The sequence below is a fragment of the Schistocerca gregaria genome, chromosome 4 (assembly GCF_023897955.1).
Source record: "Schistocerca gregaria isolate iqSchGreg1 chromosome 4, iqSchGreg1.2, whole genome shotgun sequence".
Lineage (NCBI taxonomy): Eukaryota > Metazoa > Arthropoda > Insecta > Orthoptera > Acrididae > Schistocerca > Schistocerca gregaria.
In genome coordinates, this window is record NC_064923.1 from 403,530,137 (window position 1) to 403,544,640 (window position 14,504).

At 38.7% G+C, this 14,504-nt stretch overlaps 1 protein-coding gene across 2 annotated transcripts in view; it reads left to right on the forward strand.

Annotated features, from left to right (window-relative positions):
- LOC126267507 (mucin-12-like) overlaps window positions 1-11,242 on the forward strand; it is a 278,640-nt gene extending 267,398 nt beyond the window's left edge. For both annotated transcript variants that reach the window (XM_049972804.1, XM_049972806.1), the window contains exon 13: window positions 3,358-11,242. In XM_049972804.1, the coding sequence (XP_049828761.1) occupies window positions 3,358-6,972 (3,615 nt within the window). In that variant the 3' untranslated portion in view covers window positions 6,973-11,242. The remainder of the gene's footprint in view (window positions 1-3,357) is intronic.
- Window positions 11,243-14,504: the final 3,262 nt, after the last annotated feature.

Genomic DNA, 14,504 nt, shown 5'->3' on the forward strand with positions numbered 1-14,504 from the left:
TATTGTTCATCTTCGAATGTAGCAGCATTTCAATGTACTATGAAAATCCGACTGGCAAGACTGTTTGGGATGTTTGTCAATATGGCCAATTCTATGTTCTGAATTTTTTCCTACCTGTGAGAAGACGTGGTGATTAGTAGGAACATTTATGAATTGTGAATCACATGCAGTATTCTCTCACCAAAAGAATAATACGAATATAAACATTTTTCCATGTCATTTTTTTGTGTTTGCTGCTATCTCATTTAAATCTTGTCTGCCTAATAAACTATGAAACTAATTGAGACAACAGCAAATGCGGAACAACATACATATCATGTCATGTTAATATTCGTATTATTCTTATGCCTAATAGTGATACAGTCAGAAATGAAACGTGGCAATTGACTAGATTTTTAAATCTAAGATGACTCTAATTTCTGTGCAGAATGTGATGTAATAAAGAGGCATCTGCAAAGATTTTCAAATGGAGAAAAATTTTCACCAAACTCTCGTTCAGAATATCTTCTATCATATGCAGATTATTATTTGGTTCTTGTTGATCCTTATCAAAGAAAGCAGCAGTGTAAGTAACAACAAATAGCAGTCTCTTGCCATTGTTTCGCTAATGAGACGATTCCTCTCTTTTTTTTATTAATTGTAAGCGCGGTAGCATGCACAAAAGCAAGCTATGCCGCGAGCGGCAGCAGGCCGTAAACACTGATTATCAAAATGCGACAAACAATGCATGACACAGTACAGTAACGCATTTTCAGATTAATGTGTCTTAAACACATATAACAAAGAGAACGGCACTTATCAGATCAAAGAAAAATAAGCAATCAATTCAAACCAGACGAGGCATGTGAAAAAGGAAGGGTACCCGTATAAATACGGACAGAGCGCCCGACGCGTAGCAATGGCTACCTGGTAAAGCTTAACTGCTAAGCTTATGACGAACCAAACAACTGTAGCTGTATCGTCATTCATTCGACCTAAATTGTGTCTCATATTACAATGGACCAACTTTGTTTCGATTTGGAGGTGCGGCCTAAAACTTTTCTCTCAAATATCAGGTGTGGCTTAGATTCAGGATATTTTTTTTCCCCTCCCCTTGATTTCAAGTCTCATTTTTCAGGTGCGGCTTAGATTCGAGTAAATACGGTAGTTAGTAGAAAAAAATGATGAGAGTTCTAATAAGATTCTCTAAAAGAATTGTGATTCAGCTATTTGGACAATGTCAGCTGCAACACATCTCTCTCCAGACTTTGGCCGACAATCATTTGCAGCTCATATCCACCCCTGACCAAATTTACCTGACACTGCAATCTTTTTTTAAACCTGCTCTTCGTTAATGCCATAGTATTGTTATTTGTGAGAGAATAACTTTAATAGTCTCCAGATTGTTACAAATAGTTTTCTGTAGAAGGCAACTACAGATTGTTGTTGCTGCGTTAAATTTTTGCTCTAAGCATAATATGTGTTGTGCTGAATTTTCGTGATTAATGAGCATAACAGCCCTGAAACCTTCATGATGTTAGTCTCTTCACTGTACCCTTTCTCCAAAGAGACACTTATTCAGCTATTTTACCTGGGATGTTTTGAAGATAAGGCCAAAGTTAGTGACAGGTTTATGATTTATTGAATTAGTTGGTGAAGTGTTTTGAGATAGCTCAAGTGAAACAGGGCTTGCCCAGCACAAAGTTTTAACTTTACGATTGTTCATAATAGATCAAAAACTTTTAATTCATCTACATCTACATCTACATGACTACTCTGCAATTCACATTTAAGTGCTTGGCAGAGGGTTCATCGAACCACAATCATACTATCTCTCTACTATTCCACTCCCGAACAGCGAGCGGGAAAAACGAACACCTAAACCTTTCTGTTCGAGCTCTGATTTCTCTTATTTTATTTTGATGATCATTCCTACCTATGTAGGTTGGGCTCAATAAAATATTTTCGCATTCGGAAGAGAAAGTTGGTGACTGAAATTTCGTAAAAAGGTCTCGCCGCGACGAAAAATGTCTATGCTGTAATGACTTCCATCCCAACTCGTGTATCATTTCTGCCACACTCTCTCCCCTATAACGCGATAATACAAAACGAGCTGCCCTTCTTTGCACCCTCTCGATGTCCTCCGTCAATCCCACCTGGTAAGGATCCCACACCGCGCAGCTATATTCTAACAGAGGACGAACGAGTGTAGTGTAAGCTGTCTCTTTAGTGGACTTGTTGCATCTTCTAAGTGTCCTGCCAATGAAACGCAACCTTTGGCTCGCCTTCCCGACAAGATTATCTATGTGGTCCTTCCAACTGAAGTTGTTTGTAATTTTAACACCCAGGTACTTAGTTGAATTGACAGCCTTGAGAATTGTACTATTTATCGAGTAATCGAATTCCAACGGATTTCTTTTGGAACTCATGTGGATCATCTCACACTTTTCGTTATTTAGCGTCAACTGCCACCTGACACACCATACAGCAATCTTTTCTAAATCGCTTTGCAGCTGATACTGGTCTTCGGATGACCTTACTAGACGGTAAATTACAGCATCATCTGCGAACAGTCTAAGAGAACTGCTCAGATTGTCACCCAGGTCATTTATATAGATCAGGAACAGTAGAGGTCCCAGGACGCTTCCCTGGGGAACACCTGACATCACTTCAGTTTTACTCGATGATTTGCCGTCTATTACTACGAACTGCGACCTTGTAGAGCTGGGCTAAAGATACTTAAATTTGAGGCGAACTTACCATTTGAGCTGGCGATTGTATCACAAATCTGTATGCTTATGATTCTTTTCCTTACATGATTTAATGTTTCTTTCACAGATAACTTTTTCCACAGCTCTAGATGAAGGAACTCTTCACAGTGTTAACCAAAAGAGGTGGCACAGTGGCAAGACACTGGGCACACTTTTGGGAGAATGTCAGTTCAAATTCTCATCAAATCATCCGCATTTTAATTTTCTGTGATTTTCCTACATTGCATAAGGCAGATACCAGGAGATTCTTTTGAAAAGGGCGTGACTAATGCCCTTCCCCATCCTTCCCTAATCTGAGCCTATGTTAACTATCTGATGACCTTGCCGTCTATCTCGATCTTCCACTTTTACTTGTGACATCTCAGTACTAAAGATACCATTTTGAGTTTGTGGTAGTATTAATCATCTTGGATGTTTTATTTGCAGAAACTATAAACATATGATTGGCACATGTATCTGTTTCATAATGCTAAGGTAGATGTTTATTTTTTTTCTTAGTTTTGTGATGCTTAAGTCTTTCTCCTTTTTTCTCTGTCTCTGGATTTATCCTTTATGTGTACACTGCTTACATGCTTAATGCTTATCTGATCTCTATTATGTTTTACAGGATGCATCAAAAAAGCGTTTGAACAAGGATCCTGCCAAACAACAACGTAAACGAGAGGTCCAAAGAACAATTGATCGCTTACAGCCAGGCAAGAGTAAAGGAAATCTGCTATCCAACATTCAGAGTACAAGTAAAGTAACAGAAGATGGGAGTATTGCTGGAAAACCTAAAGATGGAAAAGCATTACAACCTGTGAAGTCTGAAGAAACTATGCCAAAACTTAGTCTGGGGTCTGTCTTAAGAAATGATGTTTTAGCCTTCGGTGTTGGCAGTGGGCATAATTTTTCCACAAAAGAGGAGGCTGAAGACACCAAATTTGATCTCTCAGAAGATGAATTGTCAAAGGTTCCTGTAGATGTTAAAGTGCCTGTGTCTCCAGAATCTCACAAATCCGTGTGTTCAAATTTGTCTGCAAAGAAAGAAACTGAAGAGTCTTTAGAAAGCACTAAAAATATAGTACAACAAACAAAGCAAGAAAAGGCTACACCAAATCTTAGTGCGTGGTTCAAAGCATTTGGCGCTCCGAGAACACTGACAGTGCAGAAAAAAAAGTCAGACTCTTGCTCTCAAGAAAATGAATCTCTTCCTACTGGTGAAAGAACTGATTCTCAAAATGTTCCTTTTACAGATAAATCACATATGTTTGAGCGAGAGTCTGTCCCTTCAAAGTATTCTAGCATGGCGATGGGTGATCTCTATAGTGGAAGAATGCCAGAAGAATCTGAGAAAAGATCATTACACTCCCCACACCAAAGAAGTGGGCAAGAAGAAGCTACAACTTCACCGTTACAGAACGTTTCTCGTCAAAGGAGAATAAGTACGGGTAGCAGCATGTCTGAACGTTCTTCATTTAGCCAGGATCCAATGGACCCACTAGACGGTTCCTCCCCTCGTGTGGAAAATTATTCCACCCATTATCCTTCCCCCCTTCATCGTTCTCCAGTGGCTGCATCACCCCTGATGGCATCTCCTCGTCCAGAAGATAACCTGAAGCTGCCTCCATATCAGCCTATCAATGGAACTATACGGGCTGGTTTTTATCAAGATACATCTTCACTTCAGAAAGGAAGTCCAGACAAAAACAGCAGCAATGGTAGCCCAAGGGACCAGATGCATTCATCTGCATTTCCTTTATATAGTCCACGAATGTATCCACCAGCTAATGATTCAATAGGCTACTCAACATACCAGGGAAGATCACCGGAATCTCCAGCAGCTATGCTGGGACCAAAGTCCCTGTACAGCAGTGTTCCGGTATATAGTGCAAGTCCCATGATGCAGTATTATGACACAAGTAAGCCACTGACTGATCAGTATAGGGCTGCAAGAACACAAGCAGCAGAAGAAGAGGTACCCTCATCAGTTAATACCAGTAATGTCACAACATTTTCAACTAGCCATCAGCAAAACACAGGAACATCAACTTCAGCATCTAGTACAATGACTAAGTCACTGATGAAACCATCATCCATTTTCCCTGTAAAAAAACGTTTGTACAGTGAAGTGGAGCCATCTTCAGTTGACAGATTGCCTCCACCAGCACATGCTTCTGATCGAGCTCCTTTGGAAGGATTTGTTGCAGATCAAGCTCGTGATTCTGTGCCTTTGGATTGTGCGCGGCATTCCCCTGAGAGAGCACATCAAATGTCTCTGCCTAATATTGTTTCAGGGAGTGAAAGATTCCATAGTAATGTGGAAAATCTTCATGCCCCACTGCCGGTGAATGAGAAATCTCTGGCATTAGTCACAAATTCAGATGTAATCTCTGAAAGCCCACGTTTGAAAGAAGAGTTTCTCAATCAACCAAATGTTATGACTGGCCGTGGATCACCCCAAGTGCCAAGACCACTCTCTTCGCCGTGTTCAAAAAATACATTATCTGATGATGATGTTCAAGTAATAGGTGTTTTAAAGAAGTCTCATGCCTCATCTCCAAACCTGTTACTTTCTTCTGCTTCTTCACTGTCTCCAAAACAGAGTCATTTAGCAACTAACAGTAGGTCTCTGTCAGACTGTGTGCCAAATGTTAGTAACAAGACCTTTATGACTAATCACTTAGAGAATGATGGACCGCTTAAGGAAAATACTATGTCCAAAAAGAACGCAGAGGCTCCCGAATCTTGCATTGTATTGCATTCACATAAAGATGTAAATGTCACAGTGCCACATAAACAAATGCGACAGGTGTCACCACCAATGCCGCAACCGAGTCCATCTTCTCTTAGTGTTGCTCCACCAGCACACAGTGGAGATTTCTCCTTTCATCGAGCACCTTTCTCACCTCTTCCTCAGTCGCCAGTAGGAGTAGATGCATCAGCACCTTTAAGAGGTAGTATAACTAACCTCTCGCACATTGTTGAAAGGTTTCCAACTGATGGAAGAGGTATTTCTGCAATTCAAGGAACTAGCTCTCAATATTACATAGAAAAAACTGTTAAAAACCAACTTATGTTTAGTCAGAACATTTCATCTTCTATACATGTTCCATCAACTTCAGCTACAAATGTACCCGTGTTTTCTCAAGTCCCTTCCACTATAGCGACATTGCCTTATAATAGAAACAGCCCTACGACTCCTTCTCTAAGTTACACCCAGTCACAGTTGTCACCACCTTTAAAAACCACAAATAACCAAGGAACCTACAGCAGATCAGAAGAATCTTCCTTATTATCTGTGAAAAACTGTGTAGCCACATCTGGGCAGACAACATTTACTCATTCTGTTTCGGATTTGTCATCAGCACTGGCTAAAAGCTCTTCTACCTCGCCAAATATACAAGCCTCTTTAAATAAACCAGTTGCAGATCTTTCACCAGTGTTGACAAGCAAAGACCCCCAACCCATAGATCTCCAAGTACCATTTGCTCACCAAGCTACTGATTTGACACCAGCCATTCATAGCAAAATATCTGGTGCATCTGTTAACACTACATCACACAATAGACAAATGACAGACTATTTGCCATCTAACAAAGCATCCGCTTCTACAGAAATGCAAGGACAGCCAAAGTCCCGGAAACGAAAGACAAAAGTTGCAGTTGCAAGTAGTGGAGTGTCTGTTGCAAGTAGTGTTTCAGGATCAACAGCATTTCAACAGTATGTGGGACTAAAGGGTGACTCAGTGATCTCTGAACCTACGGCTATATCTCTCAAGACAACTAGTGTTGTTCCAGGTAGTGCCTTTAACTTTGGACCTCGTCCAGGTTGCCTGGGTATATATTCAGACAAAGACACTTTTGCAGGATATCTTGAAGATTATCGGACTGCATCTACAAACTACTACATTGCTGCTTCAGAATCTGGACGTGATAAAATGGTGCAGAATTCACCTGCACCATCGGCAAATCCATTCCAGGTATTCACTCATTCTCAACCTCGTCAACCTGCCTATTCTCCCCTGGCGCAAGCTTTTATAAACCATCAACAAGCTCTGGTTGATCCCCCTGGTGCCCCTGGTTCCATATACCAGCCTTATGAACTACTGCGCCATTCGAGTTCTCCAATGGTCCTGCATCAAGGCCTTTTACCACCTCCCTCTGGCTTCCCACCTGGCTATCACCCTGCACTTAGTATACGTCAGCCGTATGATTCAGTGAATCGACCATCGTGGCTGTGATCATTGCGACATCAAAACTGAAAGCAGTTGTGACTGTATACGTGTGAAAAGTATTTTAATACCCATAAAGTCAATACCAAAGAAACCACTGCTGATTAACACATTTGCCAATGAGATGCTGTTGTTCATTTATTGTTTATAGACAAGCAAACATCACATTATATGTGTATTGTTGATTTTTATATGTTTTTATGTGACTCAAATCTTACATTTCCATTTTGATTTTTAATGAATATTGATACTGTATCTTTTATTTGCTAAGGAATACTGTGCTCATGCTTTAACCAGTGTCTCAGAAGTACAGCATATTGTTGTGTTTTTATAGTATTTTATTGTAACTATTCCAAAGATCAGCTGTCTGATATGTGAAATGTTTAACTGTGTGTAAATAGTTTTTTTATACAAAGGTATATTTATTAATTCTGTGATAGCATTAACTGTGTACATGGGTGCCTTGTATTTCTTTCTTTGTGTGCGTGTGTGTGTATGTCAGAGAGAGAGAGAGAGAGAGAGAGAGAGAGAGAGAGAGAGAGAGAGAGAGTGAATTTGCAGTCACATTCTCTCCTTTGTGTGAAGTTTCCTGTAGTCAAAATGCATTAAACTTTCACTGCTTTTTTATATCCTGTTTTGCAACACATTTCTTTCTTATTTTTGTCATTGATGAGCAATTAATCATCATGCCTAATATTTAACAAACTTTTTATGTGAACACTCAAAATTTGTATGCATTGATTCAAAAGCAGCTTTAATGCACAATAATGTAAAAGATTTTAAAGCCACATAGGAAATTAGTCATGTAGTTTCTGTTTACATTTGTTATTATTTATGAATTAGTTTCTTCAACTAGGCCAAAAAAAGACTGATTCATTATTCACTAATTACAGATTCTGTTTTGATTTTAGGAAGAGAGAGAGATCTCAAAAGACAATAGTGTAATATTTCAAGGAAATGCCATTACTCCTATGATGATGTGCTAATGGCAGATACACACACACACACACACACACACACACACACACACACACACACACACACACACTTAGCATGTGTGCTTATTATAAGATAAAGATCTGCAAAGTAAGAAAAGAGCATTGAATGACACTAAGGAAAAAGAGAGGAACATTCTGTTAAAGCCCAGATGAACCAAAGTATTTTCCATAAATGTAGCCTAAGTGTTGAAAAGCTATACCTATAAACCATCAAAGATAACTTAAATACCTGCAATCTGTTGCCCTAAGTTGATTCTCTGACGTAGCAAAGTCACAAAATAGATTTTTCTGGAGGCAAAGCTTTTGTAGCATTTCATTTACAGTCCCTGAGGTTCTCCAACTGGGCAGGAAGTGCAAGAAGTTCAAATAGGTGGATTGAATGCCTTTTGTTTTGTCAGAAGCTTTGATACATTTGGATACAAGAATCTTCTGACATTGTTGTCTTCCTCTGTGGGAAGTAATTGGTATATTTTATATTGGATAGACTTGGTCAGCAGATCTGGTTAACTGGTGAATTGTCAAGAGTTTCTGGCTACTGTGCTTGCTCCAATTATACCCAGTACTACCACAGGCAATGGTGAATGAATCATTATTTTTATTTATAAAACACTGTAAGTTTAATGTCTGTAAAGCATTTTCTTTTAATGTAGTCGGCTAGGGCCTATAATTCAAAAAACACAAAAATTTGTATTTCATTGTTCTTAATTTATTTGTGAATTTTTACTCATCATGGTGCATGCCCCTCTCCTGGCACACAAGAACATACCAACCAATGGTCATATGGTGCTAAATGTTGTCTTGCCCAGAATTCCATTGGGAGTGCATGGACTATGTATTCCTTTGGAACCATAATGAACTATGTCTGTGCCTTAACCTCATCTCCATTGAATATCAGATTTACAAACATTAATACTACTCCAGATACTCATAATACCCTTTCCTGGATGAGGAAACACAATAATTAAGGCACTGGTCTTTTTTGCCAGAAGAGCAGTATTAATATTCCATTTAGTCAACATGATTTATTTTTTCTGTTTATATATATATTATATAGACACACACAAAATTTCGAGCTTTCGCAACCGGCGGCTGCTTCGTCAGGAAAGAGGGAAGGAAAAGGAAAGATGAAAGGATGTTGGTTTTGGAGTCATTCCAATCCCGGGAGCGGAAAGACTTACCTTAGGGGGAAAAAAGGCGCGCGCTCACACACACACACACACACACACACACACACACACATCCACATCCACATCCATCCATACATACACAGACACAAGCAGACATATTTAAAGGCAAAGAGTTTGATCCTTTCATCTTTCCTTTTCCTTCCCTCTTTCCTGACGAAGCAGCTGCCGGTTGCGAAAGCTCGAAATTTTGTGTGTGTGTGTTTGTGTGTTATTTTATTAGTTCTTATGAATGCTAAGGTGGTAGGTTTAACAAGACCAGTCTGTTTCTTTAATAGTACCCACTCACCTTCCCCCCACCCCCACCCCCTCCAGTCCTAAGTATCTCTAATTACATTGACATGGATATTATGTTGAACTCTGATCTTCATATATCACTTTAAAATCTCAGTTTACAGTATACTAACTATAAATTACCCAATTTGCATTACTTATGCACTAAAAAATACTCTACAGCAAGTGTACCTCTTGACTTTAGCATTTACAATGATAATTTGTCCCTCGCCTGTATGGAGTAGCCTCACCAAAGCCTTTAGAGACAACAAGTGTCCACTTATGCACTCCAAAAACATATCTCCTGTGTTCTGTCTTACTTAATGGTTAGTGGGAGTTTCAGTACCACATTGCTCTTGACGAGCTTAACCCTATCATCAGCGAGCTCCTCAACTACCTATTCTCACATCTGGAAATGAGGAACAGCCTCTCCAAGAATCTTAAATTCACCTGCATAATCCATCTAACATTGTACCTCACTATTCGCTTTACCTGCAGCCTTACATTTTAGCCTACATGTCATCCAGTGTGAGATATGTCCTGTGCATACACCCATTTCTCCCATGGTCCATCCTGTACACTAGCTGCTGTTAGATGTGTAGCTGAATACAGTCCTCAAGAATCTAATAAAATTTGCATCTATTGACCATCCCTCTTAAACCGCACAAAACTATGATTGTCCTTGTCATCTTTCTGCATCTGACATCTTTATGTTGCTTTCCTTGCATCCTTACCTTTTGTGTGTATTCCATTCATGTCCTTATCTATGTGTCTTTCTGTAGGTCTTGGTGTCAGAAAGTCTCTCCTTCATGTGGACTTGCCCTGTCATCATCATCTGATTATGAGAGCTGTTCTGGAAATCTTATCCGTCTTTCCCTACTCAATCGTGTCTTCGTATCTTTCACTCTCTAGCTCCCTAGACCAATAATCACTCTTTATTGAGAGGAGTGTGAGCGTTTTCAGTGGCACACCAATAAATCAGAGAAATAATACATCTCTGATAACAAAATAGATATCCCAGTGTGTGTGTGTGTGTGTGTGTGTGTGTGTGTGTGTGTGTGTGTGTGTGCGCGTTTTCATACCCCCTTGCTTATCTCCCACTTAGTGCTTCATCCTTAGGTTGAGTGTTGGTATTTCCATGTAATCAATGCATAAATTGTGTGCAGACACATATTACAGTTACTGATAGCTAGAAGCTTTCTGTTAGTTATTGCATCTTGATCAACCTGTTTTCAAAAAGTGTGCTGTTGTTCATAAACCACTAAAATCAGAAAATTGGAGCAGCAACACTGGATAGCCTTATCTTGTGTATGAGAGATGGGAAATGTGATAGTATACTTTTTAATAATTGAAAATGCTGTAATATGTGTGTTTCCTTCACCATATTGAAATTGCCTCGAAGAAGGAAGTCATAACTGAGAATGGAAAAAAATTGAGGTTCTTAAATAGAGACTTGAACGCTGCATTAGTGATTTCAAACAATGGGAAATCCTGGCTGGAATAACTTTTGTGATTTATTTGACTAACAGTATGAGCTATTCTTCCTTCTTTGATAGGTCATCTTTCATACAGTCATGCTGTACTTCCGAGAAAGGAAAAGTCTCTTCTGTTTTTAATCATATGTATAGAAATTGTTGCTTGTTGTGTCTCTTTGTTGGATGCAGTTGTGTTTTTAAAGCCTGTAATTGTACATTTGTAAAAGTAAAGTGTCCATATGTACAAAAGAATTGGAAAATTGAAATGTAAAAGAGCTCTTTCAAAGTCAGTGATTCCTGTATACAGGAAAAACAGCATAAAATGCAAAAAAGCAGTGACATTCGTAAATTGTGTTTTTATTATTTCCATATTTTCTGTGACCTTAAATCAGTTGCAGTCATATATACTTTCAGATATTTGGCAAGTGAAATTTGGTTTATGATTAGTGTACTAGCCTGGGCATTAATTTAAAGATACTTGATACATAATCAGTTTTATGTGTTCTGGATTAAGCCTTTTTGATTTTGTGGGAAAAGAGTAATGTTCTTTTTTCCCATATCAGATTTTCATTTTCTCCCACTTTGTTGCTGTTTGAGTTCTGCCTTTTTCCCTGATAGCAGCCAATGAGTGTGTGTAATAGGATTGATATTCAGTGTACTCTGCTCAGCTGAATAATTTGTTTTTCTTTTTTCATGAATGAAGAAAGTTGCTTGTTTAATTATTTAAGTACTGTACTCGTGGAGTCTTCTAACACTGGTTGTTTTCACCTGAGTTAAATTGTTTTAATGTTTTCTTTTGTTATTTATATGTAGTGATAATTCTGCTCTGCGTAGAGGTTGATGCAGGTATGGTAATTTGATGAATATTTCAATCAGTCAAGTTTTTATATGTCTAATCAATTATGGGAGACTCGTTAAATTATCATGCATTTCATTGAAACTGCACCCTGTTATTTTATGACGATTTTTTAAATTCTTCCATTATTTAGCTTTCCAGTGTCAAGTCTCATCCTTCAGTGGTAGATATTTATAGACACTTTGTTATCATTCCATTTGCATCTAATTGCTAGAATCATGACAACTCCAGGAATTACATAACACACAACATTGAGTAGCTGCATCTGCTATAAAAATACCTCTAAATACATAGTATTTCAGGTTGAATATGCTGTGGCTTTGAAAGCTAGCTAATGGATGAATAGAAGTGTATGTTAAAAGCATTATAAAATGACTGGTCGCATCGTCAATACAAAGCCATTGATGATTAACTTTTTGTTTTTGTCTTGCATCAAAACTTATGCGCAGAAAAGTTGCGTATCCAGCCCAAACCTCATACCATGATGCCTTATTATTAGTTCAGTATATTGTTTTAATTCTGTTTTCTTATCCTACTTTGATTTCTTTTGTCCAGAGGAGCAAAACAAAGACTAGTGCAGTTTCATTTTTGGGATTTGCAGCTGAGTGGTCTGCCTATCTCTCTTCACCCCCAACCCACCCCCGCCCACCACTCTCACACACACACACACACACACACACACACACACACACACACACACCTACACACCTTTCTTAACGCCTTTCTTAATCTGCCACATGTGCTGATATTTACATTCACATATTTCTTTCTTTGATTTGCTTTATTGATAATAACTGAAGTTATCAATTTTGTCCCTGCCAACATTTTTTTAAAGTAAACTGTCTATTCTTTTTCAAACTTTCTGCTTTACATAGGTTGAGATCTGTGGCTCAGAATTTATCTTGTGTTTGTTTTAAAATTTTGTCCATTAAAATCCTTTGACATTACTAATTAATACTATAGAACTATTGATCTTTTTCTTTTTGGGTACTGACATTAAATATTATCACACATCTTAAATAAGTTGCTAGTGCATCAGTTATCATGGTCACAATATCTAACAAATAAATTGAAGTGTTTAAGTCTGTTATTGAGATAAAAATAGCTTGTTAGTTCCAAATTGTGTTGGTTTTTATTTTGTTGTTCTCTGTGCGTTTTTTATGCATCTATCACCTTTTTACTCTCTCCTTGTGACACAACTTCTCATTATAATTTTTGCCACCGAAGATAAACTATTACTAAATCTCTGTCATTGTTGCACCTTTCTGGTAGTAAAGGTCCTCATACTTGTTTGATGTGACTTTAAGTAAAGATCCCCTCAAAAAGCATGCCAGTTTTAAATCACAGGTTGTCAGTTTACCAAATTGTTGTGTATCTTTTCAGTTTCCAGAAACATTCTGATTTTTGATTCAGTCTAAATTTCTCATATTCCTTCATTGTTTGTCTAACCGTGGAACAGTTTACTATTGTGCAGTTTGCACTAATAATGAAAACATGTTATCGTAAAGGAAAAAGTTATGCAGCAGCTGTGAGACACCTAGGGCTCAATGAAACACCGAATGAATCAACAGTTTGCAGTCTAACTGCAGAGTTCAATGAAACAGGTTCAGCAGGGAACATTAAAGAGTTCTGGGCACCTTGCTCTGTATGATCTGTAGAAAACATGACAGTGGTTCGTCACAGTTCCCAGAAATTGGAAGTAGGATATTTTTGAGTGTGGCAAATTCTACAGTATGATCTGAAATAAGTCAGTAATGGGGGAAAAAATGTTGTTTTGTTGACTTTTTTCTGAGAAGGTGACAATTTAGCGAGAAACGTCATTTTCGGTGGTGAGGTGCTCTTCCACTTAAATGGGTTTATGAATAAATAGATCCGCCATATCCAGGAATCAGAAAATTCTTACATTGTTCAAGAGAGTGAAATGCATCAACAGCAAGTGACAGTTTGGTGTGGTTTTTGAGCGGGCGGCATTATTGTCCCTTTTGTGGTTGGCAGGAGAGCTAACACCATTTTACTAGAGGAGGCCAAAAGGCACACGTTTTAGCTCACTCAGGCTGGCGTGAGGTCTGGAACAGGACAAGGAAATTAGAATTTAGAAAAACGGATGTAGCTGGTGGAATACTTAACTTTAATCCATTAATGATGAATGTCGGTTATGACATTAAGTTCACAATATCAATAGTAACTGATAATGGCACCTTGCTAGGTCGTAGCAAATGACGTAGCGGAAGGCTAGGGTAAACTATCGTCTCGGCAAATGAGAGCGTATTTAGTCAGTGAACCATTGCTAGCAAAGTCGGCTGTACAACTGGGGCGAGTGCTAGGAAGTCTCTCTAGACCTGCCGTGTGGCGGTGCTCAGTCTGCAATCACTGATAGTGGCGACACGCAGGTCTGATGTATACTACCGGACTGCGACCGATTTAAAGGCTACCACCTAGCAAATGTGGTGTCTGGCGGTGACACCACAGTCCCACTCCCCCTTTTTTAATACACACTGGTGTAACAAATTAAAGCAACAAACTGCTATTTCCGCATCGTGTGTCTAATTCATGATATAGTCATACAAACAGTCAAAAGATGTCCTTACAATCGTATCGTGCACACAAGGTGGCATTCTGGTCAACAGACAAACATGCCAGTGGTGACGTCAGGGCACTTACCAAATGGGTCTGTGTTTGTCGGGTAGTGGCACATCTACAATCACTGTGGGAATTTTTCTTTGGCGTTGTTTTAAATAATTAGTATAAGCCAATA